The sequence below is a fragment of the Protopterus annectens genome, chromosome 5.part0, assembly GCF_019279795.1.
Source record: "Protopterus annectens isolate FY-2018-M chromosome 5.part0, PAN1.0, whole genome shotgun sequence".
Lineage (NCBI taxonomy): Eukaryota > Metazoa > Chordata > Ceratodontiformes > Protopteridae > Protopterus > Protopterus annectens.
The window spans coordinates 865,580,480-865,608,098 of record NC_056735.1 but is presented as its reverse complement, the minus strand read 5'-3'; the positions used below and the strand labels follow the sequence as shown (position 1 = coordinate 865,608,098).

The 27,619-nt window shown below is 38.8% G+C and overlaps 1 protein-coding gene across 4 annotated transcripts in view; it reads right to left on the bottom strand.

The window, feature by feature from the left end:
- The window catches only part of CARS2 (cysteinyl-tRNA synthetase 2, mitochondrial), a 1,053,801-nt gene that overhangs the window by 194,671 nt on the left and 831,511 nt on the right, over nucleotides 1-27,619 (bottom strand). For all 4 annotated transcript variants that reach the window (XM_044072656.1, XM_044072657.1, XM_044072658.1 and 1 more), the window contains one exon: nucleotides 23,647-23,714. In XM_044072656.1, the coding sequence (XP_043928591.1) occupies nucleotides 23,647-23,714 (68 nt within the window). The remainder of the gene's footprint in view (nucleotides 1-23,646; nucleotides 23,715-27,619) is intronic.

The following is a 27,619-nucleotide window of genomic DNA, read 5'->3' as shown; positions in this document are numbered from 1 at the left end:
AGCTGCTTGAACAGAACCCATGAAGACTCTTCTATTGTGTCCAAAGTAGGAGAGCGACAGAGGATATATCAGGTATCACAGGGGAAAGTTAAAGATGGAGGCTCCTCTCTGATAAGTTCTGTTTGAGCAGAGGAACAAGGCAGGGGTATCCTCTTTCCCTTTCTTATCTGTGTTATACTTAGAACCACTGCAAAGAAAACAAGGGACTCAGAAATTCAAGGCTATAATTAGTACAGTAATCAAGAAAAGTTGGCTTTATTTGCAGATGACATTATTTTGTACCTGATGAAACCAGAAAAGAACATTTCAGTGTTGTGGAACAGTTTTGAATCTTTTTGGGGTCCAAAATTAATGAAGATAAAACAAAGGCAATAGCTGTAAAACTATCTAACTGCACATGAATTGGTTCAGCAATACCCATATATGGATTAAAAAGGATTTTGTGATGGCAGTTAAGGATATGTGGGAAAAGACTAAATAAAACATAATACAAAAATTGAGAAATGTGAAGCTCTGTTTATGCACCTGGGTAACAAGATACAAGCATGTAAAATGTTTTTAGTCCCTTTAGTTTTATATACAGGTTAGGCATATTTTTATCAACAAGAGGAGAAGTTTTAGATAGTAATTAATAAAGGGCTGAAGGATTTTATCTGGGTGGAAAAGAGGGCAAGAGTCAAGTGGGATAAGTTGATCCTTCCAATAGAACAAGATGGTTTGGGATTACGTGATATGAAGGGGTATTTCAGAGCCAGCACAAGCAAAAGGCTATAATTCAAAGTCGAAATGGATGATGATGATGATGATGAAATGGAGGGGGGGCTCAAGAAATAAGAAGAAACTAGGGTTTTGGAAGAAGATCCTTGAGAATAACAATAACTATACAGAATATTATATTCATAAAGTAGCTGAAAGTATTCTAAGAACCAAGCCAACATGAGAATGGAAAAAGGAGATTTTCACACTAGGGATAACTGCAATTAGGGGTACAGAGAATAGGCAAGAAGGGGCTGGAATTTACTAGAGAAAAATGGCAAATAAGCCAAGGTATTGGAAACAAATAATTACAGAGGGAAAAGTAATAGAATGGGAACAGGCCAAGAATTAATTTGGACTGCAAGCTAGAAATTGCCTTCCTTAGCAAAGACTGATATCAGAATAAAGGCAGAGAAAGGAATACGGGCATCCTAAGCGAAAGAACAGCACTGGTAGAGTTTTAAATAAACTACAGAACAGAAGCTGCTGTAAAAAATGGATAATTAGTAGGACATATAAAATACTGTATGATAACTATAGGAATGAATCAGAGGCGCTTAGGAAAGAATTGGAAATAAAGACTGGATATATGTATGGCTCCCAAATATGCAACAAATTCTAGAAGATTTAGGATCTCTGCTTCAAAGTTTGCATAGGTATTTTTATATGCCAAGCAGACTCCAAAGATTTTTTCCTAAGGTAGATTACAAATGTTTAAAGTGTGATGGGGAAGAAAAGGGTAATTAAGAACATTTCATGGAAGTGTAATGAGCTGGCAAACTTTGAAGATCCCCTGTAGACTACTCTGTCAGGGATGATGGCTAAGAGAAAAGGCAATTAAAAAAAAATGGGAATCAGTAAATATAGTAACAGAGGTGAAAGAACTGGAAGCAGGAGCTTTAGAAAAGAGGGGAAGAGCAAATTATATAGGAAAAAGGGAGTTGTGGAAACAATACATACATAATGTTTGAAGGAGGAGTAAGGTTTAAGGGAAGAAAGCAACTGAATGAGCTGTGATGTTTGACAATAACTGCAGAAAAGATTATAAGTGATGTTTAATGTTTGCAACTGAAAATATGTCAACATGGTTTGTTCTCCTTTATATAAATGTATGATCGCTTATTTCAGAAGTGATAATTCAATAAAGATGTTTGTTATTAAAAAAAGGAAAGAGAGCCCTGTCTAAGACCTACACAATCTGTATTTGACTAGCCGCTCAGGTGCTGGAAGAGCTGGACCTAGAGGGAGATTGTGAGTGACTGATGTTAACTTGTCCATCTTTGAGGAACTAAGAGGGGATATCCGGCCATCCAGAAGCCACCACACAAAAAGGAGGCTTGCATGGCACTGAAATGGCCAAGATCGGGGATGTGGGCTTAATGATCCCAAACCAATGACAGTAGCCCTCATGGCCATGTGAGTGGAAGTATGCACACACATGGGTGGGCACAGGATGTCATGCAGCGACATGGGTACTCATGTCAGGCACCAAGGGCAGGGTTTGAGATTCATTGAAAACATCATCATTGCCAAGATGCAAATTTATTTATTTATTTGTCCTTTGTTAACTGGGTTAGTCCACTGGGCTGGGGGCCCATTTTCAGTGGAGACCTGAGGCGAAAAGCTCTCAAACACATGATAAAAAAGATGTTGCCAAAAAAAATAATATACATATATATCATAACAAAACCAAGTTACATTGCAAGTTTAAAAACATAATACAAGGCAAGACAGAGAAATGTGAGTAACAACATTAATGCCTTCTAGAAATCATTAAAAGTATGCATTCTGTGCATGTACAACAACAAAATGAAAGCAGTAGAGTTGGTGGAACAAAACAGAACAGTAAGTGCAGTGTAGAGAAGATTGAAGAGACAGAGAATAGCAAAGAGTGGCAGTTGTGTCGGTTATAGTGGGTGGAGTGGAAGGAGACGTGGTAAAGATGGAGTGGAGAGAAGGAAATGAGGAGGAAAGAGTTGCGGTGGCCAGGGAAATAAGGAGTCAAAAAGGGGGGCAAAGCTGGGAGGAAAGTTTAGTTTTTAAGAGTGCTCAGTGGTGTAGCTATGAATTCACAGGACTAAGTACATATAATGCATGAAGGGAATAGTTCTGGTGTGGTAGTGGCAGATTAGGTGGGGTAGTGGCAACTGCAGGAGGGAGAGTTGGCTAAGTATTTTTTCAGTTCTTTTTTGAACAGGAGCGAAGACTGGATATGTCGTATGTCAGATGGGAGTTTCTTCCAGGTTTGAGATATGGAGCATTTATAAAGTAACCTGCCAATAGTTTTGTTGGACTTTTAGGTGTTCAGTAGTGCTTGGTCAGTGCTACGAAGAGATCAAGCAGGCTTGTAGATGGATAGGAGGGTGGACAGGAAGGGACAGTTTATAGGTTTGTAGAAAAGAGAATGTGCAATTTGTAGCTGTGAAAGTTGGAGCAGTTGTGGGAACTCGAGCCATTAAAGTTTTTTTTAGTGCAAGGCAGTGATGGGATTTGTAGGGGAGATTACAGGCAAATCTGGCTAGCTGGTTTTAAGTTTGTTCTAGTTTGGTTAGATTTGTTTGGATCTGTGTGAATATAGGGGAAGCATAGAGTAGGGGGGAGAAGACAGGCTTGTGAAAATGAGGTCCTAGTGGTGTTAGTTAAGAATTTTTTGTGTCTATACGACAAATCTAGTTTTTGATTGGTCTTTCTGATGGACTGTAGGATGTGATGGTCAAATTTTAGTTGGTTGTCATTAGTGATTCCTAGAAATTTTGTAGTGGAGTCTGCATAGATATTGGTATTGCCAACAGAAGAGAGACTATAAAATGTTTTAAGATGGGATGAAGACTTTGGGAGGAAAATGAGGAGTTTGGTTTTCTTTGGGTAAAGGATTAGTTGGTTGTCGATTAGCCAGTGTTCGATGATATTAAAGGAAGTCTGTGTGAGAGAGTGCAGGTCAGTGAGGTTGTCAGAGAGGATGATAAGGGTAGAATCATCCATTTACTGGATTAGTGAAGATAAGGTACAGACAGAGCAAAGACTGTTAGTGAAAATATTAAAGAGAAGGGGGTCAAGGATGGATCCTTTGGGGAGGCACCAGTTTGGATATGTAAGAAGGGTGAGTACGAAGTCTGCTATTTAACAGACTGATGTCAGTTGCTGAGATAGTTGGAGAACCAGAGGATAATGGAGGTGGAGAGGTTAAGTTCAGATAGTTTACAGAGGAGTTTAGGGTGGGAGATGGTGTTGAAAGCTTTAGAGAGGTTGAGGAACACACATGATACAAGTTTATTGTTGTCCCTTGTTTCTGCTACTGTCTGAGTAAAAGACAGCAGGGCTGTGGACATGCTCTGTTAAGGTCTAACTCCATGTTGAGAGGGGTTAAGGAGGTTTTCATGAAGTAAATAGGACATAAGTTGCCTATGAATACATTTCTTGAGAATTTTTGAGAGAGAGGAAAGGATGGCTATTGGTCTGTAATTGGTAGGTGTGGTGGAGTTACCTCCATTGTGAAGTGGAATAATACAGAAAAGTTTCCAGATCTCAGGAACTGAGGATTCTTTGATAGAACGGTTAATAAGAATTGAGATGGGATATGCTATAGAGTCAGCAGCAAGTTTTAAGAAATTGTAGGGGTAGGTTGTCAAAAAAGGGTGAGCAAGGTTTCAGTTTTAGCAGAAGAGATTTGATATATGTAGTGGAAACCGGTTTCAGGGAGAACGCTGATTGTGGCTGGGTGGTTGAGGGGGTTAAAGGTAGTTTCTGACTGTAGTCTGGGGGGGTAGTTTTCTGATAGAGTCTATTAAGTAGTTATTTAGAAAAGTGGCAGTTTCAAGATGGGTTTTGTCAGAGAAGGGGTTGGGGGTAGAGGGTTTACCCAGGATGGAGTATACTGTTCATATTGTGCCACAATTTTTTTGGATTAGAAAACTGGGTGGATTGGGCTTCTTGACAGGATTTTGTTTTGTCCTGAATAATACATTTTTTAGTGATGTTTCTGAGTTCTTTATATTTAAGGAGGAGAGAAGGAGAATTTGACTTAGACCATTGTTTCCAGGTATTGTCTCTAGGTTTCATGGTGGAAAGGATATCTTTGGAGAGCCAGGGGGCGGGATTTGGTTTGATCCTAATTTACCTAATGAGAGCTAGGGCATTCAGTATGTTTAGAAACATTTTGTTAAATTCAGGAATGGCATCACTTAAGAGGAGGGCTACACAGGTAAGACCAGTTGATCATAGAGAGTTGGTAGTTAAAAGTTTCAATATTGAATTTGGACAGGTTGCAGCACTGTCTACAGAGGTGGGTTTTAGGGGTTTGAAAAGGTAGCCTTAGTATCGAGATAGGGAGGTGGTCACTTATTGAGTCTGGTAAGGTGGTGGGATTGTGATACTGATTGGGGCTGGAAGTTAAGATCCAGTCAGGAATAGAACTGGAGTCTTTGCGTATGAAATAAGTTAACTGAAGCTGAACAGGTTAATAGAGGGACTGGGGGAGAGTTATTCCAATCAAAATTAACATCACCTAGTATGACTGTTTCATATGATATATTTTGGGAGATCCAAGATAATATATTTTCAAGGGCTGGAATGTTGTTGCCAGGGGGTATGTAGATAGACACTATGGCCATTTTTTTATGAGGGTTAAGATGATAGTTAAGAAACACCTTTCTAACTCATCATCCTATAACTTGCAACTACCTCATCCAACACACCCGAAATCAACTAGTTTTTCATTTTCTCCCCTCCCACCTCACTAACCATTATTTTTCATCCCTCATATAACACTGTCACCCCATCACTGTAACAGTACATTTTTCTCTCTCTACTTAACTGCAGACACCAACCCACTCATATATTTCTCCTATTTCCCTACCATTTCACCATGTCAGTTATCACCATTCTTTTGAGCAGCTCTCTCCTACTCATTACCCCCACCTAGCCTCCCACTCCACTTCCTTCATCACATCAAACATAACACACTACCCCTCTCCTACACTCCCCACTATTACATACCATACAAAACCAAATATCCATTTTCACATCTGTTCTAACCTCTACACTAACTCAAACATATTGCTCTTCCACTATAAAAATGTCCATATCCTAAACCCTCCTTCCTATCCAGATTTCTTTCATCGACTAATATCTAAGTTCAAACTCTCTCTCCTTCTACACTCACTAACAGAAATCAAACTCCAAGCTGACATACATCCTAACCCAGGACCCACACAGCTACTCCCACCCCACCCAATAACACCCACCACATATGCTAATACTGCCCTCCACCTTCTTCCTCTAAAAAATTCCAAATCAGACTTACTCATAACTAATTTTAACCTCAGACATATCACAAAAAAAAAACCTAGTGAATTTCATGCAGCCCTAGCTACCTACACTCCTGATATAGTAATTATTACAGAGACATGGCTAAAACCCCACATTAAAGATGAGGAAATACTTACTAGTTTTTGTAATGTTATTAGACAAGACAGGCTGAACAAGCATGGTGGAGGCATTGCCATCATGTATAAAAATGTCTTCAAAATTGAAAAATGAATCTGTACTCCCCCAAATCTATCAGAAGCAGAAATTCTAACTACCCGATTTGAAGTAAATCCACATAAAACCATCCTAATTATTGCTTCCTACCTACCACCATGAAATAATCTACCTACCATTGAAAGTGTTCTCTCTTCGGCATCCTCTACTTTCAACCAAGAAACTATAGTGCTACGTGATTTCAATGTGAACTGGCTATCTTGCTCATCTGACAACCCCTCCAATTTTATCAATTTATTCAGTTTCACCCAAACTATAATCTTCCCCACTAGAATCAATAAACACACCAAGAAAGAATCTGTTCTAGACTGGATACTAACCAATGAGCCCAACTTTGCCCAGCAGGCTGGGTACCTCTTCGATTCTCTCAGTGATTACTCCCATACCTTTCTTCTAAGGAAATGCATTCACTCCCCCTGTAATGTCATTTTCAAAGACATACACAATAAAATAAATTTCTCCCCCTACCATCTTAAATTCCCTACTTCAAAACTGTAACTGGTCACCTCTAAAATCACTCCACCTAGATCAAGCTGTAAAATATTTTAATACCACCTTTTCTCAACATCCTTAATAACCTCGCTTCAACAAGAAAAATACGCTCCAAAGCCAAAAACCTATCTTGGATAACCAAAGATGCTAAATCTCTTATTAAACAAAGGGATAGAGCCTGGACTGCTTATCAAACCTCCAAAACCCCAGAAAACCACACATCTTACAAACAACTAAGAAACCTAACTAAGAAGCAAATATTATCTGACAAAAATCTTATTTTTTAGCTTGTCAGCAAAAACACATAAATAACCCACAAAAGTTTTGGCAAAACCTTAACTACCTCCTCAACCCTGGCAAAACCTTGACCCCTGCACCATCTACAACAAATAGCACTGAATGTATAGCATCCTAATTTAACCCTCATTTCTTCCCAACTATCGCCTCATTTTTAAACAACAACAAATCTAACTAACCCCTTACAGTGCCTACCTCTACTAACTCTAAACCCAACTACTTCTCTTTTAAACCCATACAAACCTCTTATATAAAAACAACTCCTATCAAAACTAAAACCTACCTGTCTAGCAGCTGACGAACTCCCTAATGACTTCTTAAAAACTGCTGCAAGCTCCATCGCTTATCCCGTATCTATCCTAATCAATCATTCCATCGCAGAACAATATGTTCCCATACTATGGAAAATATCCCATATCATCCCCCTCCACAAGATCTAAAGATCTCTCTAATTATTGGCCCATTGCCATTCTCTCACCCCTAGCCAAAATCTTAGAGAAATATATCCATAAGTAGCTCCTAGACCACCTCACTACAAATAACCTCTTACCTAGTTCACAGCACGGCTTCCGTCCAAAACACAGTACCTCCACAGCCCTCATAAGTTTCACTAACTACATCAACCTCCTCAAAAACAATGGACAACTAGTCTCTACTATATTCCTTGATATGTCCAAAGCTTTTGATACAGTATCCCACCAACTACTACTCAACACTCTAGCCTCCTTCAACCTCAACTCTACAGCTCTCAACTGGTTCTTTAGCTACCTTACTAATCGGCAGCAAGGAAATAAATGAGATAATAAACACTCCACACATCCAAGTTTCTGTTGGGGTTCCTCAGGGCTCCATCCTTGGCCTTCTCCTTTTTATTATATTCACAAATGGTCTAAACACTGCCACTAAATCTGCTTCTATTATTCAATACGCTAGCAACACTACTCTTATTTGCTCTGCTCCCACACCCCAAGAACTCTAAGATAAACTGCAAAAGTTGTTTCTAGATATTGAAAATTACCTAAATGAATTTCAAATCATCCTAAACCCAAAGAAAACAAAAGAAATGATCTTCTCTAACAGGAACTCCAAAGCCAAACCACCTCCTCTCTCCATCTACTTCACTAATAGCACTATAACAGAACTAGTTAACCAAACAAAACTACTTGGTGTCGTGACAGACAACAACCTAACATTCAATAAACACATATCACTCACAATAAAGAAAGTTCACATCAAAGTTGGTGCTCTGTATAGGGCCAAACCTTACCTTACTCAAAATGCCAGACCAGCCACAGCCAGATCCCACCTCCTATCTACTCTTCTCTGCTGTTCTCAACTTTTCACTAACCTGCACAAGTCTGACTTACGTCTACTTGATTCCTGCTATAACAAAATAGCAACATTTGCTGCTAACATACCTAACAGGACCCATCATTGCCTTACTCTTAAAAAATTACACTGGATTGAATTTCCAATCTGTTACTGCTCAATCAGCTCACCGCTGCCCACTCCATTATCCACAAACCTGAAAACTGCCCTGCATTCTCCAACCTAGTGCAATTAAATACCAACCCCAGGACCCTTAGATCATCCAATAAACTTATACTCAAGGTTACAAAGGCCCATAATTACTTTAGTGACTCTCTCTTCTCCTTCAAAGTAGCCAAACAGTGGAACCTATTACCCCAAAATATCTTAAAAAACACAGATTGTCATAGCTTCAAAAACTCCTAAAGGAATACCTTACTCAACAATGGCTATGTTCCTGTAATACTTCTGACTAGTTTCTCATGCCTTCATTCAAACGTTTTCTATTCCGACATCTTCTTGTCTTAATTTTCCAAATGAAAATGAGTTTCACATTACTGTCTGTAATAAAGCTTAAGAAATGTAATCTTTTCTGTTTTACATTCACCTTTTTGCAAATTGTGATCTCTGGCAACTGTCAAACCTTTTGTATATTGTTTGTAAATCTTTTAAAAATTTTTGTAATCTTTTTGTACTATTATTATGGAGCTTATCTCCCCAGGTCTCCGCTGAAAATGGGCTACTTGCCCAGCTGGACTCTAACCATTTAACAAATGTAAAATAAATAAATAAATAAAATAAAGATAAGTTCTGCTGGGAGAAGTCTAGGAGTGGTAAGGAGAGGGTGGAGAGGTTAAGTTATTCTGAGTATAGGATGGCGACACCTCCCCCTTTTTTTAGAAAGTCTATCCTGCCGGAAGATGTTATATCCAGGAGGTAGAATTTTGTAATATGTGGTTTTAGCCAAGTTTCTGAGAGAGTTAAGATGTGTGGAGAGTGGTGGGCAATCCAAGCATGAAATTCTGTTATTTTGTTTGGAAGACTTTGTAGGTTTATGGAATAGAGTGATAGGTATTTAGGTGGAGAGGAGAGGGGGTTGGTACCTTGTGAATTTGGCAGTGCTGGTAGTGATGGTGGGAGAGGGTGGACTGGGATTGGGGTGGATGTCCCCATCTAGTAAAAGGGCAGTAGGAAATAGTGTTAGTTTGGTAAAAAAAAAAAATAATGTAGTAGGCAGTGGATATGAATCTGTGTTTGGGAGAGTAGAGTGGAAGTAGACAAGAGTATAAGGAGATGAGGTGCATGGCAAAGAGAGAGGTGGCAAAGGCTAAGGATAAGGCATATGAAGAGTTGTATGAAAGGTTGGGCACTAAGGAGGGAGAAAAGGACCTGTACCAATTGGCTAGACAGAGGGACCGAGCTAGTAAAGATGTGCAGCAGGTAAGGGTGATAAAGGATAATGATGGAAATGTACTCACAAGCGAGGAGAGTGTGTTGAGCAGATGGAAAGAGTACTTTGAGTGGGAAGAGAAGGTTGGATGATGTGTGGATAGTGAATCATGAAGTGCAGTGGATTAGCAAGGAGGAAGTAAAGATAGATATGAAGAGGATGAAGAATGGAAAGGCTGTTGGTCCAGATGACATACGTGTGGAAGCATGGAGGTGTTTAGGTGAAATGGTAGTGGAGTTTTTAACTAGATTGTTTAATGAAATCTTGGAAAGTGAGAGGATGCCTGAGGAATGGAGAAAAAGTGTTTTGGTACAGATTTTTAAGAATAAGGGTGATGTGCAGAGCTTTAGTAACTACAGAGGGATTAAATTGATCAGTCAAAGCATGAAGTTATGGGAAAGAGTAGTGGAAGCTAGGTTAAGAAGGGAGGTGATGATTAGTGATCAGCAGTATGGTTTCATACCAGGAAAGAGCACTACAGATGTGATGTTTGCTCTGAGAATGTTGATGGAGAAGTACAGAGAAGGTCAGAAGGAGTTGCATTGTGTCTTTGTGGACTTAGAGAAAGCATATGACAGGGTGCCTAGAGAGGAGTTGTGGTATTGTATGAGGAAGTCGGGAGTGTCAGAGAAGTATGTAAGAGTGGTACAGGATATGTACGAGGGTAGAGTGACAGTGGAGAGTTCTGCGGTGGGAGTGATGGATGCGTTTAAGGTGGAGGTGGGATTACATCAAGGATCAGCTCTGAGCCCTTTCTTATTTGCAATGGTGATGGACAGGTTGACAGACGAGATCAGACAGGAGTCCCCGTGGACTATGATGTTTGCAGATGACATTGTTATCTATAGTGAGAGTAGGGAACAGGTGGAGACGACCCTGGAGGGGTGGAGATATGCTCTAGAGAGAAGAGGAATGAAGGTCAGCAGGACTAAGACAGAATAGATGTGTGTGAATGAGAGGGAGGATAGAGGAATGGTGAGGATGCAGGGAGTACAGGTGGTGAAGGTGGATCAGTTTAAATACTTGGGATCAACAGTTCAGAGTAATGGTGAGTGTGGAAGAGAGGTGAAGAAGAAAGTACAGGCAGGATGGAGTGGGTGGAGAAGAGTGTCAGGAGTGATTTGTGACAGACGAGTACCAGTAAGAGTGAAAGGGAAGGTCTACAAGAGGGTAATGAGACCAGCTATGTTATACGGGTTGGAGACAGTGGCATTGACAAAAAGGCAGGAATCAGAGCTGGATGTGGCAGAGTTAAAGATGCTAAGATTTTCACTGGGTGGGATGAGGGTGGACAGGATTAGGAATAAGTATATTAGAGGGTCAGCCAGGTTGGAAGATTTGGAGACAAAGCCAGAGAGGCAAGATTACATTGGTTTGGACATGTGCTGTGGAGGGATACAGAGTATATTGGAAAAAAGATGCTAAGGATGAAGCTGCCAGGTAACAGGAAAAGAGGAAGGCCTAAGATAAGGTTTATGGATGTGGTGGGAGAGGACATGCAGGTGGTTGGTGTGACACAGCAAGATGCAGAGGACAGGAAGAAATGGAAACAGGTGATCTGCTGTGGCGACCCCTAACTGAAGCAGCCGAAAGAAGAAGAAGGAAAAGAGCTGAATGTTGAAATGTTTTAGTTTATGAAGCTGAATGTAGCAGAAATTAAAGAGGGAGGGGGAGACAGGGAAATGCGGGTGTAAACAGAAGGGTGATACAGTGTGGGAAAGAGTGGGTGATGAAAGTACAACACATTTCCATGGCTACCTGCATGAAAGGCCCCCTTAACTGATTTATGCTGGGGATACCCTCTAGAATGAATGGGGACGTTTGTGATGGTCAGTGGACATGGAGGTAAAATGCACCAAAAATATAATTATTTAGTATTTCTTGGAGGTTGGATATGTACAACTATAAGCAGTAATTTGAAATTTAAAAGAATTAAATTGGCTTTTCACAATGTTAAAATTAAAAATAAGCTTTCTGAAGGTGAGATATTTCATCTGCAGTGTACATTATTACAGCACAGTACGTGAGATTACTTATATTGCTGTTACACAGAAAACTATTTTTTTGTAGACAGTAACTGTTACACAGTTACAACAAGCTCTGAAGTATCTGTGGACTGATTTACTGCAGTGCAAGCACATGTTAGTTCAAACATACTAATGTCTTTCGGCTTTTCCTGGTTAGGGGTCACCACAGTGGAACTCCGGTCCGCTAATGATTAGCAGTAGATTTTTACGGAGCCGAGTTGCCAGCCCGATGCTCAACCCTCAAAGAAGGCACACCCATTCACTCACGCACCTACCTGCGTGCCTTTATACGTCAATTGACCGCAGGGAGGACATGCAGACTCCACACAGAAGGTGCTCTATTCGAGAATCGAATGGGAGAACCTCTTACTGTGAGGCGATAATGCTAACCGCTGCACCACTGCAGCTCATGTTAGTTCAAAGATACATAGAGAAAAACGGTTTACGGATAACATACATGCATAGCATAACTTCTTCCATTAAAAAGCTGAAGTTCTATGGGAAGTTTAATAGAGAAGCTGCAGAAGCCACAATCTAAGTTCCAGTATAAGACGGTAAGGTAAAAGGCTGCAATAAGAGGATAACAAAACCAGCGCCATCTTTCAGCCTTTCATTGCCCTGCCTATATATCCTTCACTAGACATTAAACAGGCACATTTACAACTTAATATACACAGTAAGCAGCTAATAGCGCTAGCAAGCTTACTCAAACAAGCACTAAGAATGACTGTACTAGTCTCTCGAAAAAGCCTTATGGGAGAAATGCCCACTGACTTTGCTTGTTTATACATTTTGCATTAGTTCATTCCATTGATACAGCCATTTTTTCTCTGATTTACAGTATTACTTGACGTAAAAGTTGAAGTCAGTGTAGTTTTCCTACTGCTCTTTACTTCCCCTTTCCCTATATGCATTTTAAATGGGGAACATAAACACTGAATGAGATGGTAAGTGGACCCATTTGCTCATTATTCCTTAAATCATGCCACCATCTTTAAAGCGGTTTATTTCTTCAGAACTTAAATGCATGATGAAGTGCAAGACTGAAAAAGCTCTTTCACGATGATACCAACTTTTCAACCACTAAGTGTATTGCATCAGCATGTTGTGGGTATCTGTTTTTATCATACAGTAAAAGAAAACTATAAATACCAGCAGACAAAGTCAGCGACAATTGAAAATTGAGAAGCTGTTTGCTTCACCTTGACAATGAAGAACATTATGGAGTTAAGTCTTAAAAGACAGGACTGTGAAAACGTGTAATCCATTGAAGCAAAGATTTAAAGCAATAGCTTCATAAAGAGGAAGTGAAGACAAACAAATCAATTTAATTTCTTTGAAAGTTAACTAGGAATGTGCTTCAAGATGTATACAAGATACAACCAAAACATCCAACCTGGATTTAAACAGTTATTTCATTCTTCAATGAAGACTTGTAGGAAAACTGATACTATGGGACTGCATTTATGTTAATGGGATGTAACAGGATAAATGATCTAGGAACTGGGCTGCAAAAAACAGGAGCATAGCAAAAGAAGCATGGTCAGAATGAGAGAAAGTTTTTTTTTTTTTTTGGCTTGTCCTCTGCTGACAAGCCCTACCTACCTACCTCCCTGATTGTGATATAGACTCCTTTGTTCCACAAAGGCAAGATCAGTACAGCCCATTCATGTCCGTGTTGTGATAGTCGAGTGAGCTAAGAGAGAGACAGGGGGTTCTTATTAAACCTTAGCATGTCTTTGCATACCCGTAGCATCCAAAATGTGAGTATGCAATGTGCCATTGCAACGTAAGTACATGTTGCCAGATGGACATAGCCAAATGGCACCTCTATATTTCTATTGGAGATTAATTCACCATACATAAACCAAGGCACATACTCCCCCTCCCTCTACTGAGAGATAATAAAACTTAAGGACTTATCATTCCTCTCTTTCCCTGTGATACTTGACAAATGTCCGAGCTGATAATCAGCCTCAATTTACCTGGGTCACAGTGAGCGCTTTAGCCCTCTAAACCAAGGTAACCAAGATCAGAATGAAAAAGTAGATAGTGGGATTGCACAGGGGGTCTTGTCCTATTAGTAATGACTGGCAGTATGGATGGGCTATATAGGAATAAGTACATTACTGATGATGTTTACATTACTGAAATGGTGGATATCACAGAAGTGTGGAAAAACAGAGCATATGCAGAGGAATACTCTAGCATATTGTAGTTAAATTTCATAGAAAAAAATATGCAATCATACACCTGGGTTATAGAATTCAGGGGTATGCTATATGACGAAAGGAAAGTACAGAACAGCAATAAGTAAGCATGGGTCCTGACAAGAACTAAATCGATCAATTCGAGCTCAATCACAGAAAAATTGTTAAAAGACTTCAACACAATAATAATGTAGCTTTACTCCTGCTTATGTTTATAGAAAACTTGCACCAAATGTTCTCAAACAGGCCTTCTTTGGTAAAGAGCTGTATTGTGGGTTTATGTTACATGCCACCATAAACTGTATTTGTTTTAGTCATCTGCTTTCCATGAAAGTGAATTAATCCTAGGGGACCCTTTTCAGCCAAGAATTTAAGATTCATGGGGACCTCACAGCATAGAAGGATGAAGCCCTGACTACAGTCCGGATATCCCGTTTGATTTGTGTCACAGGCAGCACTGGGGCCATGTGGGAGGTGGAGGCTGAATTCAAGAGGCTGATGCCAGCTTGTTCATCCTTGGAAAGAAGAAGAATGTTGCTAGGCCTGCACTACTGCCAACACCTAGAGACAGCTGAGAGCATCACCAATGGCACTGACCAGATTAGCTCACTCTGTCAATGCACAACACTCTCTGTGGCATCAGAGACAAGGAAGGCATGCATAGGAGGGATTCATACCTCTTCCTCTTGACCAGGCAGTGACTGTGAGTCAGCAAGCAGCCTGTGGGAGAGATGGATAAATCCACTCTTGCTGGACCACAAGTGGGTCCCACTTACTCCCATCTGAATCTCAACAAAGGGAGAAGAAATGGGCTGATTAGCTCTCCCAGGTAGTAATAAATAAGCCAAAGGGCTCTCATCTAGTCCAAGGGATGCTGGGTTCTCATCATGAGCAGAACAAATTTGCTAACTGGTTGCAGGCAGAGGAGCTAATGGGCAGGTTTCAGGGTGGTGGTGGTGGTGGTGAGAGATCTGAAGATATATTGGATAAGCAGACACACTATGCAGCTTCCTATCTTATCTTGGCAACTACTTGTTTAAAACACTTTTATCCCCATCCTTAGACATGTACAACTGACTCATATGCAAACATAAATGCAAATAATCACAGCCAGATGTGTGTGTCAGTGGACAAGTATCTGCAGTTATTTGAAACTAATAAGTGCATCCCACTGATACATATTTTCTACTCATTAGGGGTACACAGGACTGATTTAAGGCATATATATGAGCAATACTAAAATGAATAATAGTAACAAATAAAGCACACACACTAATAAGAATACAAACCATTTAGGTTTCTATATCCAGACATTGCTCAGATAGACGTTACACGAATCTAACTTTTTTTCTCTAAAATATCCTATTCTACCAGCAATGTAAAGCCCACTGTGAGATACTAAAGTCCCTGGTTCCACTTGGGCATTTTAATTCTGGTACTGTAATGTCTGCTTACCCAAAGTGAAGGACAGTTTTAGGTTCTGCAGATCATTCAGTATTGCTATGTGCCCCAGCAGGTTATTTCTCACTAAACAAGTAGCTGGGAGTCTGCCAGTGTTCATCTCCCCATAAATACTACTGAAGATCCACCACCACTGCCAGCATCAATGCTGCCAAGAATGATCTCTCTCTCCCTTAGTATTGGCAACATAGATAAGACGTCTGTTTATTCTTTGTAGGGACTGCACTCCTGTAGCACTGGCACTGGTCAGATGGAGGAGAGATGAGAAGGTGAAGGGTGTGAAAAGAATGAACAACACCTGATTCAGCCATGTTAAAATCTACCATCGTGACTTTCAAACTGTCCTCTTTATTTATTAATTTATTTATTTTTAAACTTATTCTGACCCACCTGTGTGGCTCAAAGTCTTCCCTCCCTCTTTCTCTGCTTTTCGGTTTCACATTTCCTGTTAGGACATTGCAGACATCTCTTTAAATACTGATGACTGCTCTGTTCTGCTAGTTGTGGCCCTTATAGGAGAGCGACCTTTCTTTGCTGGTATTATTTCTAACACGATTTGTGCTTAAACCTCCTACATACTGGGGAATGTCTGCTCACCTTTGCCTTTTGGAGCAAAGGCTGAACTGTTATACAAATTGCATTCTTTTGTGCTGTAATTAAATGAGATGAGCCCACAACAAGGGGATTACAACAAAATACATTTCTGTAACTGTTTGGTTTATAAAGTCTGCTGTATGTTGCTCATTTGTACTTCGTGTGAAGAAACTCTACTTTTGTTATTTTCCCTTCAATACAAGCCAATAATTCATTTAAAGACCTTCAAGAGCACATCTGTTTTATTCTCCAGTCCTAGGCCTATATATATATATATATATATATATATATATATATATATATATATATATATATATATATATATATATATATATATATATATATTATATATTTGTGTGTGTTCCATACACCTTCTCTCTTTCAAACAACATGAATTCTAGCCTGTATGAAGTACTCAAAAGCATTTTGGTCCCTAAATGATAACATCCTGCAAAATTCATAGTGGCCTTCTTACAGGTCCCTATTTATAGACCTGACAAAGGCATTTGACTATACTGACCTCTGCCCTCTCTAAAACAAGCTAACTGAAATTGGTATCAGTTCAGACACCATTCTCTAGTTTAAAAATGTCCTCACTGTCAGACACTTCAGAGTTAAAACAGGATCCTCACAATCAGAATCAGCACATATTACTAATGGTTTACCAGAAGGATCCATTCTTGCCCCCCTCCTTTTCTTCATATTCATTAACAAACCTTTTTGTGACCTCCCTCATCTCACACTTATTCTCTATGCTGATGATATGGTCATTTACCGATCAGGTCAGTCTCACACCAATATTTAATACCAACTCCAGTCAGATTTACATGAGCTCCACCAATGGCTCATAAACCATAAATTACTTCTTAACTCCCACCAAGACCACACCTATCCTTTATGGAACTCCAAAGAAAATTCACCAAACACCAGACTCTAACTATCCTTAACCTACACAACCATTCCATAGAAACAACTTCCACATTCAAATACCTTGGACTATGGCTTGATCAGTCCCTAAACTTTCATTTCCACATAAACAAGATGACAGCCAAAATAAACTCTTCCTCTTCTGGGCCCTTTTCTATCCCAACCACTCAGTGTCTCCACTGGTAATGGTGTTCTTCTTTCTCAACTTGAAAATGGGCTCCCAATTTTTGATTCTGATACCAAGAAAAACACTGCCACAATCCAGGCTGTCTCTAACAACATCTGCCAATTCAATACAAACTTGCATCTCTCTAAGCATCAGTGTACCACCCTACAATGTAACATACTTTCAGGATCCCCAATTTACAAGCTACTCCAACTCCACACATTTACTCACCTTGCAGCTAGACTTCATGAAAGAAACTTGCTCATACAACCTGAGACACTACTCGCAAGCCACACCAACTCTTGTTACCCCTAAAACCAAACTCCTCAGCAGTGAACATGCATGCTTTTTCCTCCTCGGCACCTACTCTTTGTCAAGCTCTACACATCAATATAAAGGAAATTAGCAATCATTCCAAAGTCAGAATGCAACTCAAAAGCACTTCTTCATCTAAGCCAAATGTTCCAGCTTCAACACAGGACATATAATCTAACCTATTCCCTTTCCAAGTCTCTTCTCCTCTCTCAAGATTTACTGAAGACTGACCCACTTTAGAAACTAATGTGTATACTGTGCTTTATACTCTGCTTGATAATATAGTGCACTGTGCTTATTCACTAGACTATATATATATATATATATATATATGTATATATATATATATATATATATATATATATATATATATACACACACACACACATACATACACACAGTTGTTTTTCTATGTAATTAGTCTGAACTACTTTGCTATTGCTTACATTTCTGTAGTCTTATTTGTGAAATGTGTTTATTTCATCCAGGATGAGCCTGAAATTGGTCAATATTAATCAATGCACTACCCTGGTAACAAATATAGATAAATAAATTAATTCTGTGATTTAGATGCAAGTCCTCAAATATTAGCTAAACTTCATAAGATCAATGCTTAGAAAACTAATCAACGCACTGGTTTGATTTTGTGCACCTCTTTTAGCTTTTGAAGCGTAAGTGAATTTTTTCATTAGCCTCACTTATGCACTATGTTTATAGCAGTGTAAGTAAATATTTCCTTTAGAATCACGTATACTGCTGTGGTTTTATTACTGTAACACAATTTTACAGTGATGTGGGTGCTCTGTGTAATATCTTTATGTGACATTTAAAGTTGTTTATTTTTCCATCACATATGCATGCAAACAGTTTAGTAAAACATACTATGTTGCATGAAAGAAAGATAGTGTGAGTGCTCAGTCCTCCATAATTCATTTCTGCATTTATCAAATCCTGTGGGAACCACATTAACTACTGCCGAAATACAAACATTTAAAAAAATCTTTATTCATCTTTTCTTCCTTTATATATCTGCATCCCCAGACTAACTGTAATTTCACTTGGGGTAACCAATATGCTTGTGCTAGCTTCCTCTAGTTAAGAACAGCAGCAGGATTTTAAACCACCAATATCTAAAAAAAATATCCATACATTTACCACTTTCCCTGAAATGGAGCTTTCAGCAGTATTTTATCAGTAATACAGGAAGCACAGTTGTGTCCCCAGTCCTCTATTTCCTAACCCGCACACAATGTTGACCCCTATCTCATTTCACCTTCCTCACACTTATCACCAAGTGCTGCAAAACCCCCTCCTTCCATGAAAGAATAAACCTCTTAGCCGCTCTGGTGGCACAGAGGGATACAGCCCTGACTACTGTCTATGAGAACTAGGTTTGATTAGCAGCTTGGGTGACTGATGCTGTGGCAGGGAGGGTATTCATCGAAGACTCTCCCTTAGGGAAGGCAGGTACAAATAGGGTAGCTGGCTTCAGAATGAGTCCACCAGCACAGGAGGCAGGTCAGGAGGTGTGCAGGGAAAAAAAAACAACATAGATGGATACAAAGACAGACAAGCTCCCAGGACTCCCTTAGGATCCATTACCAGCCCTAGCAACAGTGGAGTAAGTTTTGGTGAGGTAGGAGATATGCTTGATATGGTTGACCAGGGATGGATCTGTAGCATTGGGGAGCCAGGATGGTTAAATGATGTCAAAAGGGGGACCAAAAAAAGAAGAAACCTCTTCGCTCTTCAAGAGCCAACTGCCAACTGAACACTGTACACATAACAGTGGTCATAACAAGAAAGCTCGGCATCTTTGACAGATTAAGTTATTCTTCTATGGAGGGATTACATTTCATACTGGTCTTAACACAGAAGACATCATGAATTAGAATTCTGATCTTAGGGAACAATTATATATATATATATATATATATATATATAAAATTTCCTGATGGCAAAAGGGGTCAGTCTACCTTTCTGTGATGCCCACTGAGGTACATTTAACATTACAACCAGCCCAGAACTGTTGAACATGCTCCATCTTAGCAAAACCAAATCTACTTGAGCTACACGCTCTAGGGATATAAACCTCAACACAACAATGAATAGAACATACTGGAGGGATAGATTCCCTTCGCAGAGACTTCACTTACTATGGAACAGGGTCCCGATCTACATAAGACAGAGCCCCTCACTATCACTCTTCAAGAGGAACCTTGATGAGTGGATGGGTAACAGAAAGTTCACACCGGGGATCACACCAACAGCACTACTAGATAGGGGCCAAGGGTACTAGCTGCTAGTGCACGGGTCTAGGGAACTACTAAAGGGGAGGTGAATACCGCACAATGTGGCTGGGCTAATATATGCCTTCGGGCAGATAGCCCAGTACCAACCTATGAACCTATTATACCTTGTCCACCTCTACCTCCCTCTTTTTTCCACTTCTCATATGCCCTTTTGAGTATTTCTGTGAATTCCCTATCCACTGCCCATTTTGATAGTCTGTTCAATGGGTTTACCACTCTTTTCATGAAAAAATACTTTCAGAGATCCAGTGAGTAGTTAGTCCCTACAATCTGCTACCAAAAAAGTACTTACAGAGATCCACGGAGTAGTTAGTCACTACAATGGTCTACCTGCACACAGTCTTTCCCTTGCTGGCCTTCCTGTTCAGGATGATCCCTTCACATCTCCTTGACATGAACATGGGCACTTCGATCCTGCCCCTGTCCCCCACCTCTTTTGGTCTCAAGTGAGAAAAGCTCTACTATCTCTAGCTATGGTCATCTCATATCCCATCCCCTTTATTGCAGAGATTTTTCTGGTAACTTTCCTCTTGGTTCCTTCCAGCAGCATGGTGTTGTTTTCTTTATATGACTTCCAGAACCGAGAGCAGTACTCATGGTGTAGTACAACCAAGGTCCTGTAGACAGGAACTAGTACTTATTTGTTTCTAGAATCTATTCTCCGAATTATACATTCCAGCATTCTGTTTAGGGTTGCCACTGCCCTCTCATTCTCCCCTAAGTGGTTCATACTAGATGTGAACACCCAGATCTTTTTCCATTGATGCTGCCATCAGTTCTACTACCCCAGCTAATATGTGACACTTTGTGGCCTAAATGTCGTACTTTACATCTGTTTCAATTGAACCTCAAGTGCCACTTTTCTGTCCACTCGTTCACCCTTTCCAAATACTTCACTAGACTCTTGCTCCATCAGCCACTGCTGTACATATCTTCTTTTCATCAGCAAAGAGGATGATTGTTTTCCCTATCTCGCAAGATATGTCTGAGCCAAGCACACAGAGTACTACTGGACCCAGGATGGACTCTTGCAATTCTCCAACGGTCACTTACTCCACAAAACTCTGTGGCCTACCATACCACCAGGAAGAATCCAGTTTCTCATTCCTGATCCCATTCCCAGCACCTTCAACTTTCTATCAGCCTCCTGGGTGACAATGAGTTGTAGGCATTGTCCTGGGTGACAATGAGTTGTAGGCATTGCTGAAGTCCAGCTTGAATATGTCCAGGTCACCTGTAACCAACGCAAAATCTGGATCAGCTTTAACTAAAAGCTTCTTTTGGCCATTAACCCATGTCAATGGTTGTCTTGGAGACCACTATTCTCGAGAAATGCTACCAGCCTTCCTCTCAGGATTCTCTCTCTAATTTTCCTTGTCGCTGTTGTAAAGTTAACAGGCCTATAACTTCTCAGAGCTCTTTCCTTATACCAGGATACCACATTTGCTGTCTTCCTGTCCTCTGACACTTCTGCACTAGCATGAAATCATGAACCTCTTATAACAGCAAAAGTTATCATTCCTCAAATCCAGCCCAGTTTGGAGCTCTATTAAAAAAAAAAGAGTTTCATACCTGATGTGAACATTTCCACAATCAATATCACAGAGGTAGAAAAAAAAGTTTTGATGTCAAAATACTAAAAAAATGTCAATGCTACAAACATACTTATTTCAAAGAAAGAATCCTTCTTACTTTACCATTCTGAAGCATTATAAACTATAACTTGGAAGGGAGATCATTCTTGAAAGGTACATTTTCAATCTGAAATCTGTTACTAGAAAACAAAAGCATTTATATATGCCATATTGCTAAGTTAATGTAGTACTTGAAACACTGATTACACTCCAAAATGGGAAAAGACAAGCTTTTTAAGTAACTTTCTTATATCAGAAAGGTCCTTAACAAGCTTTTGTGACACACTCTTAAGCGCTGATAGGATTGTGGCTTGCTCTAGAGATTAACAGTAGACAAGGCAGCAAACAACAGTGGCAATAAAATAATTGATAATAAGATAATTGTTTTACTGATTTTCAAATGCTTTGAAAGTCAGTAAAACATTTCATTTTACTACACTTTTTTCTGCATCTGGTTGCAAACAAAGCAGATAAAGTTCCATGTATTAAAAAGAATTATGACTGAATACCACCAGCCATAACCGTTATTATGTGCTCTCCGCATGGATATCAAGATTCACCTGAACTTCTCTCTCAAGGTGACGTTCTTGGTATCCATATCTGGAACACACAGTATAATGGATTATGACTGGGACACCGATCATAACCTGCTTATTAAGTGTTTGAAACATGGAAAATAAGAAATTCAACTCAAGAGGTTAATCTTGGCATACATGTCAAGAATACATAATAATCGGGTTATAATCGGTGATCTGATCATAATTCTTTGTAGTGCATGGAGCTTTATCTGCACCATATACTACTAGTTACAGAGAAAAAAAGAAGTGCAAAATTTTTTGCTGTATTTCAAAGCCATAAAAGACGCTGTGAGCTCTGTCAGACAGACAATGTAACACAGTCCCTTATGTCTGCATTCACCTTGCCATGATTCTCAAATGTCCAGAGTTTTGCAATGTGTCCAGATTTTTCACCTTATATATTTGGTCTGTTCCTCATAAAATATTTGTTTTTCAGAAAAATCATTGCGAACTGAAGTCAATAAACAATGACATTTACTTGGAAAATGCTGGCAAACACACATCCACACTTGTGATTCTAGCTACTTAAGTTTATGAGAGGAAGTGAAAGACATGTTATTGGTACGGACAGTATGGTGAAACAAATTCATTTTTTTATTCTGCTGCTGTAATTTGCTGGTCAGTACTGGCAGATTTGACTGCTTAGTGTGAGACCCAACCTTAATAAGTTAAGCATGGGGTGCTAAACATTTGTTAAAAATTGTATCTCATGTTATCGTAGTGCTTATCTGATTTGTCTTTTTCCAAATATCGGAGCATAATCAGCACATTCCATGCTCTACAAGTTGATTATGATTATACACCTGGCCATATCCCTCTGTGTTACTGTAAACCACGTCTCTATTTCAATCTTCCTCATTACAGTCACCCAGCAGACCTGAAAACTGCTGTCAATAAATATCTGACAACATTTCAGTACAGTGTATGTATTTCAAAACTGTAACTGTTTTGCTTAATTTCTGGTACAAAGTAACATCTGTGTATTTATTTACACATTTGTTTCCAGTCATGCTCCATACCTTAAACAAGTCTTAAAAGATCACTTTGTCTTGATGTTCAGCTTTCTTGTGTATATACAAGACAAACTTAGTGTTGAGTATTATTTCTTAACAAGTTTTTAACAACTTCTATGTATAAATCAGACTTCTGTGTACATAATATTTTACATGCTTTATTCCCTTTAGTTTTATTTTGGGTTAAATACAGTTTGTAGCATTACAGAATTTAAGAAGAATTCATTCAATAATTTTATTATTTTAGTTTACTAGTTCTTTTCTCCTCCTTAAACAAAGGGTGTTAATAAAAAGTTGAATTTTAATCTTACACAACAGCAAAACACTAGTGGCTGGGGGTCAACATGGCAAGGACTGAGGATAAACATGCTTATGAGATTTAAAGACATGGTATGCATCATCATAGGTGCATATCTTCCCCAAATATGGGAACTTTCAGGAAAAAAGATACAGAATAACTGTCAGAGAGCATAAGGAAAGTATTTGATGACAGAGTAGCTAGTTTTTACTTTTTGTAATTTACCTACTGATTGATTAAATTCAAAACAATCAACAGGATATCTACCTTGATTGTGATGTAATTTTTCAAAGATTTTGACATCTTTTCTTCTTGTCCTTTTAAATGTAAATGTCCTAGAATATAAAACAAACATTAGTAAAGCAAAATATGATTGTGCTTACTTTACATACAGGCAAACATGCAGAATGGCAGCATTTTAACTGTTCAATTAAACTTTATTGGGCTTACGACAAATTTAACATAGTCCCATCTAACAAATATTCAAGAAACAAATGTGGATTATACCCTGGGTTGTAGGTACCTCTGTGGGGAATTCTAGCCTCCTGGCCAGTGGTGAGCTGAGCAAATGCAATGCAAGTCTGATTTGATTAGTATGTGGGACAGGAAAAGAGAACCCTGTTAAATGGGAACATGAAGAAGGGAGGTATGCCAGTAGTAGTACAGCAGGAAGTGTTTAGTTACCTAGAAAACCTTCAAATGAAAGAAAAAAAAGATGTATACATTTATCTCAGACGTGGAGGAGAATATTTTGAGTTATGTATGAGGTTAGACTCAGGAATGATATTCAAATCTCTTGCATTAGATATAGGTATGATTATTCATTAATGTTGAAGGTAGTACAATTACAGCTCTATTTTCTTATGTTTTACAAAATTGGTAGATCCAGCTTTGTATGAAATGTTTTTTTTTAGCTTAGTTAGCAATGCTTAATTATTTTCTTCTCTCATAAATTTAATGAGTTCTATATGCTCGCCATGTAAAGTGAGTAAAGTCCAATCTCCCAAATGATTATGAGATTTACTAATCAATAACTGATATTGGTATGTGGACACAAGTTCCAGTCTTAATTTCTGTGAAGCTGAGAGTGTCAGTAAATTCTAACCAGTTTAGTATGAAGAAAGCTAAGCAATGATCCATCCTATATGGTAGGTCTGGAACAAATTTTGTTCTCTTGTTAGCATTGCTCAGGTCTGAGGATTAGTTTTTTGTGAATGTTTGTAAACTTTATTTTACATACATTAAACAGGCAGCTGCTAGTCCAAGGATCATTTTCAGTGATAGTCCAGGCACAAGGCACAAATAACATGAACTTTGAGGACATTAGTAATTATGGACAATACAAGCAACATTTAGAACAACTGTAAATTCAAGTGCACTAGGGACAATACAGTCAAATGAAAACATAGATATTATAAAACACTGTAGTTACAACAATTTTCAAGCACGATATAAAATGTTTTGAATGAACTTTGAGGACATTAGTAATTATGGACAATACAAGCAACATTTAGAACAACTGTAAATTCAAGTGCACTAGGGACAATACAGTCAAATGAAAACATAGATATTATAAAACACTGTAGTTACAACAATTTACAAGCACGATATAAAATGTTTTCATTTAATGTAAACCATGCAAATCATCTTTATAGATTTACAGCAGACCTATAACTTCAGGAAAGGAATGCATTCCTTATAATTTTCCCACCAAATAACCATATAGATATTAATGGTTCTGTGATACCATTGCAGATGACATGAGTCAAATTTCCACTTGAATATAAAATAAAAAAATATTTGAAGCAAGATTAAAAGTCATTTTTTCTATATGGCAAAGCCCCTATCACAGACAGGATGTTTTGCTGTCTGTACCCCTTACTTGATATAAATACTGAGGCCACTATATTTCAGAGAATCTTTCCCTTTTGGTACATGTTCACATTCAGTGTTGCTCACTTTCATGGCACTTGTAGCAAGTGTTTACTTCAAATATTAGGTACAGTTTCCTCCAAAGGATAGGAGTAAATGAAGCCCATGTTACATCACTGTGGTAACAGTGCAAAAGCACTGCCTTTTCTGGTCATCATATTCCTGACTTAACTGGATTTAGGTCATCGGTGAATTATGGTGGCACTGCTGCATAAATGCATGTCGTGAATTGCAGAAAAGACTGTTAAAAAAAACATTAAAAATTATACTTTATAAAGCACAACCTAAGTTCTGAAAGTATAGCTGGTAGAATATATTGATGTAGTTATTAATGTGGTTATTTAAACTGGTATGATCTTCTCAAAGACTTGACATGATTTTAAAGATGGACATGGAATAGACATTTCATTCATTAAATTCACAGACCTTATACTCAGTACGGAGAGCCATAAGTGTTTGGGTGTACTGCTCTGTGATCTATGTAAGGCACTTGATATAGTCAGCTGTGGCTTATTAAAGGTCATAAGGTCTGTAAAAACTGGTTTGGATATTAATCTTCTATAATGGCTCTATGACTACCGTAGGGGCTGGCATGAAACACTGCTAACCATCTCCAGTAAATCGTTCATGCATTACACTTTGCCGGGACATCACAAGGGTCCACTTTTTTTACCTGCAGTATAAACCCCATTTTCTTGGTGTCCACTTAAGCCTGCTTCTTTTATATCCAGTTCTACTTGGAATGTATGATCTTCACTGTCTGTGCATCTGCATCTCCAACCAGTTGACTTTATCACACATTATGATCACTCATCTTGGTTATATCTTAAATACATCCATGTTACACATTATAATTACCTTTGAATGTGACTGTAAAATTACTGTGTTTGACTATTACATGCTCTTGCTAATTGTATATACCTTGCACAAAATGTGATTCTTAAATGCTTGTACATTTAGTTTTGCTATGTACACTTTTGGTTATAAACCCCAGAGTGAGCCTGAATACGGTCCAGTGGAATCACTGCTCTACCTCAGTCAGCAAATATATAAAATCTCCACTGACCAGAGACAGGCTGCAGGACACCTAGTGCCTCTCTTCATAAGATTCCCTTTAACCAAAACACCAAAGAATGCAAAATTCAACATGGCATGACTGTTAAAATGATTTGATTCTAAATGCAAAGTGACGTTATGTCAAAGAATCTAAATGCAATGCTGTACAACGTTACACAGGCACCTTGCTAAAACAGCATACTAGCATAATGAAACAGTCCCTCGGTTCATACACCTTGAATTAAATGTTTTCACCAACAGAAAAACTGAAAAGCAGAAGATTCACAGACGGCTCAAACTGATGAGTATGCAAGTACTCATAAATGAGCCCCTCTTCCCACATACATGTGCCCTTAGACTTGGTATATATAAGCAAGGGGGTTTGGGCGTAAAATTCCTCCACATGCTAAGTAAGAGAACCCCTGAAGAAATGTTTGCATTACTTGCAAAGTTGGAACTTCATTTCAATGAGCTGTTTTTCATCTAAACCAGTTGCTCACGAGATGTCAAAAATCCTCAAACTATTTCTCATACATAAAGGCTGCTCCAAAATCCACGCAAAAGTGGGTGCCGCATTATGAATAAAAGACTAACTTGACCCTGAAACTGAACACAAAGCTACAAGATGTACTCTCTACCACTTCTCATTTACAGTGGTACCATAACAATCCACATAAAAGTGACTGGCTACAGCCTGAACAAACCTATTGTTATACACACAAGTTTGCTGGAAATCTGCTTCCTAATACACATCACTTGCTACTGTTAAAGGGTCAGTCTTTTACTCCATGTCTGACTACCCAATCAGCTCTACATCTCCTGTACATGCATAAGGCTCATGCATACAACCATTAAGTTTTCCAACAAAATAACTTCCAAACAGGCTACTGTATTCCGTAAATTAGCTTTGATTAAAATATCTGAAAATCTCAAACTCACATACCGCTCAGCCACTCAGTTTTTAAAATCATAGCAGGGGACCATCAAAAAATCATAACAGATGCTCAAAAATCATAGCACTCAAAATTTTCTTATGAGTAAATTTGTGCCCAAGGGGGTGTGGGCATGATTTGCATTTCTGCCCTCTTAGGGCACAACTTTTATAAAACAGGACCCTTGTGGTGTCAGCACATGTACATCTAAATCAATATACTAGAAAAATGCATCTTTACATCTGCATGATTGTGATCAAATGAACAATACATAAACAATAGCCACCATAATGTACTTCTTTAGTTTGGTGTTATCAGAT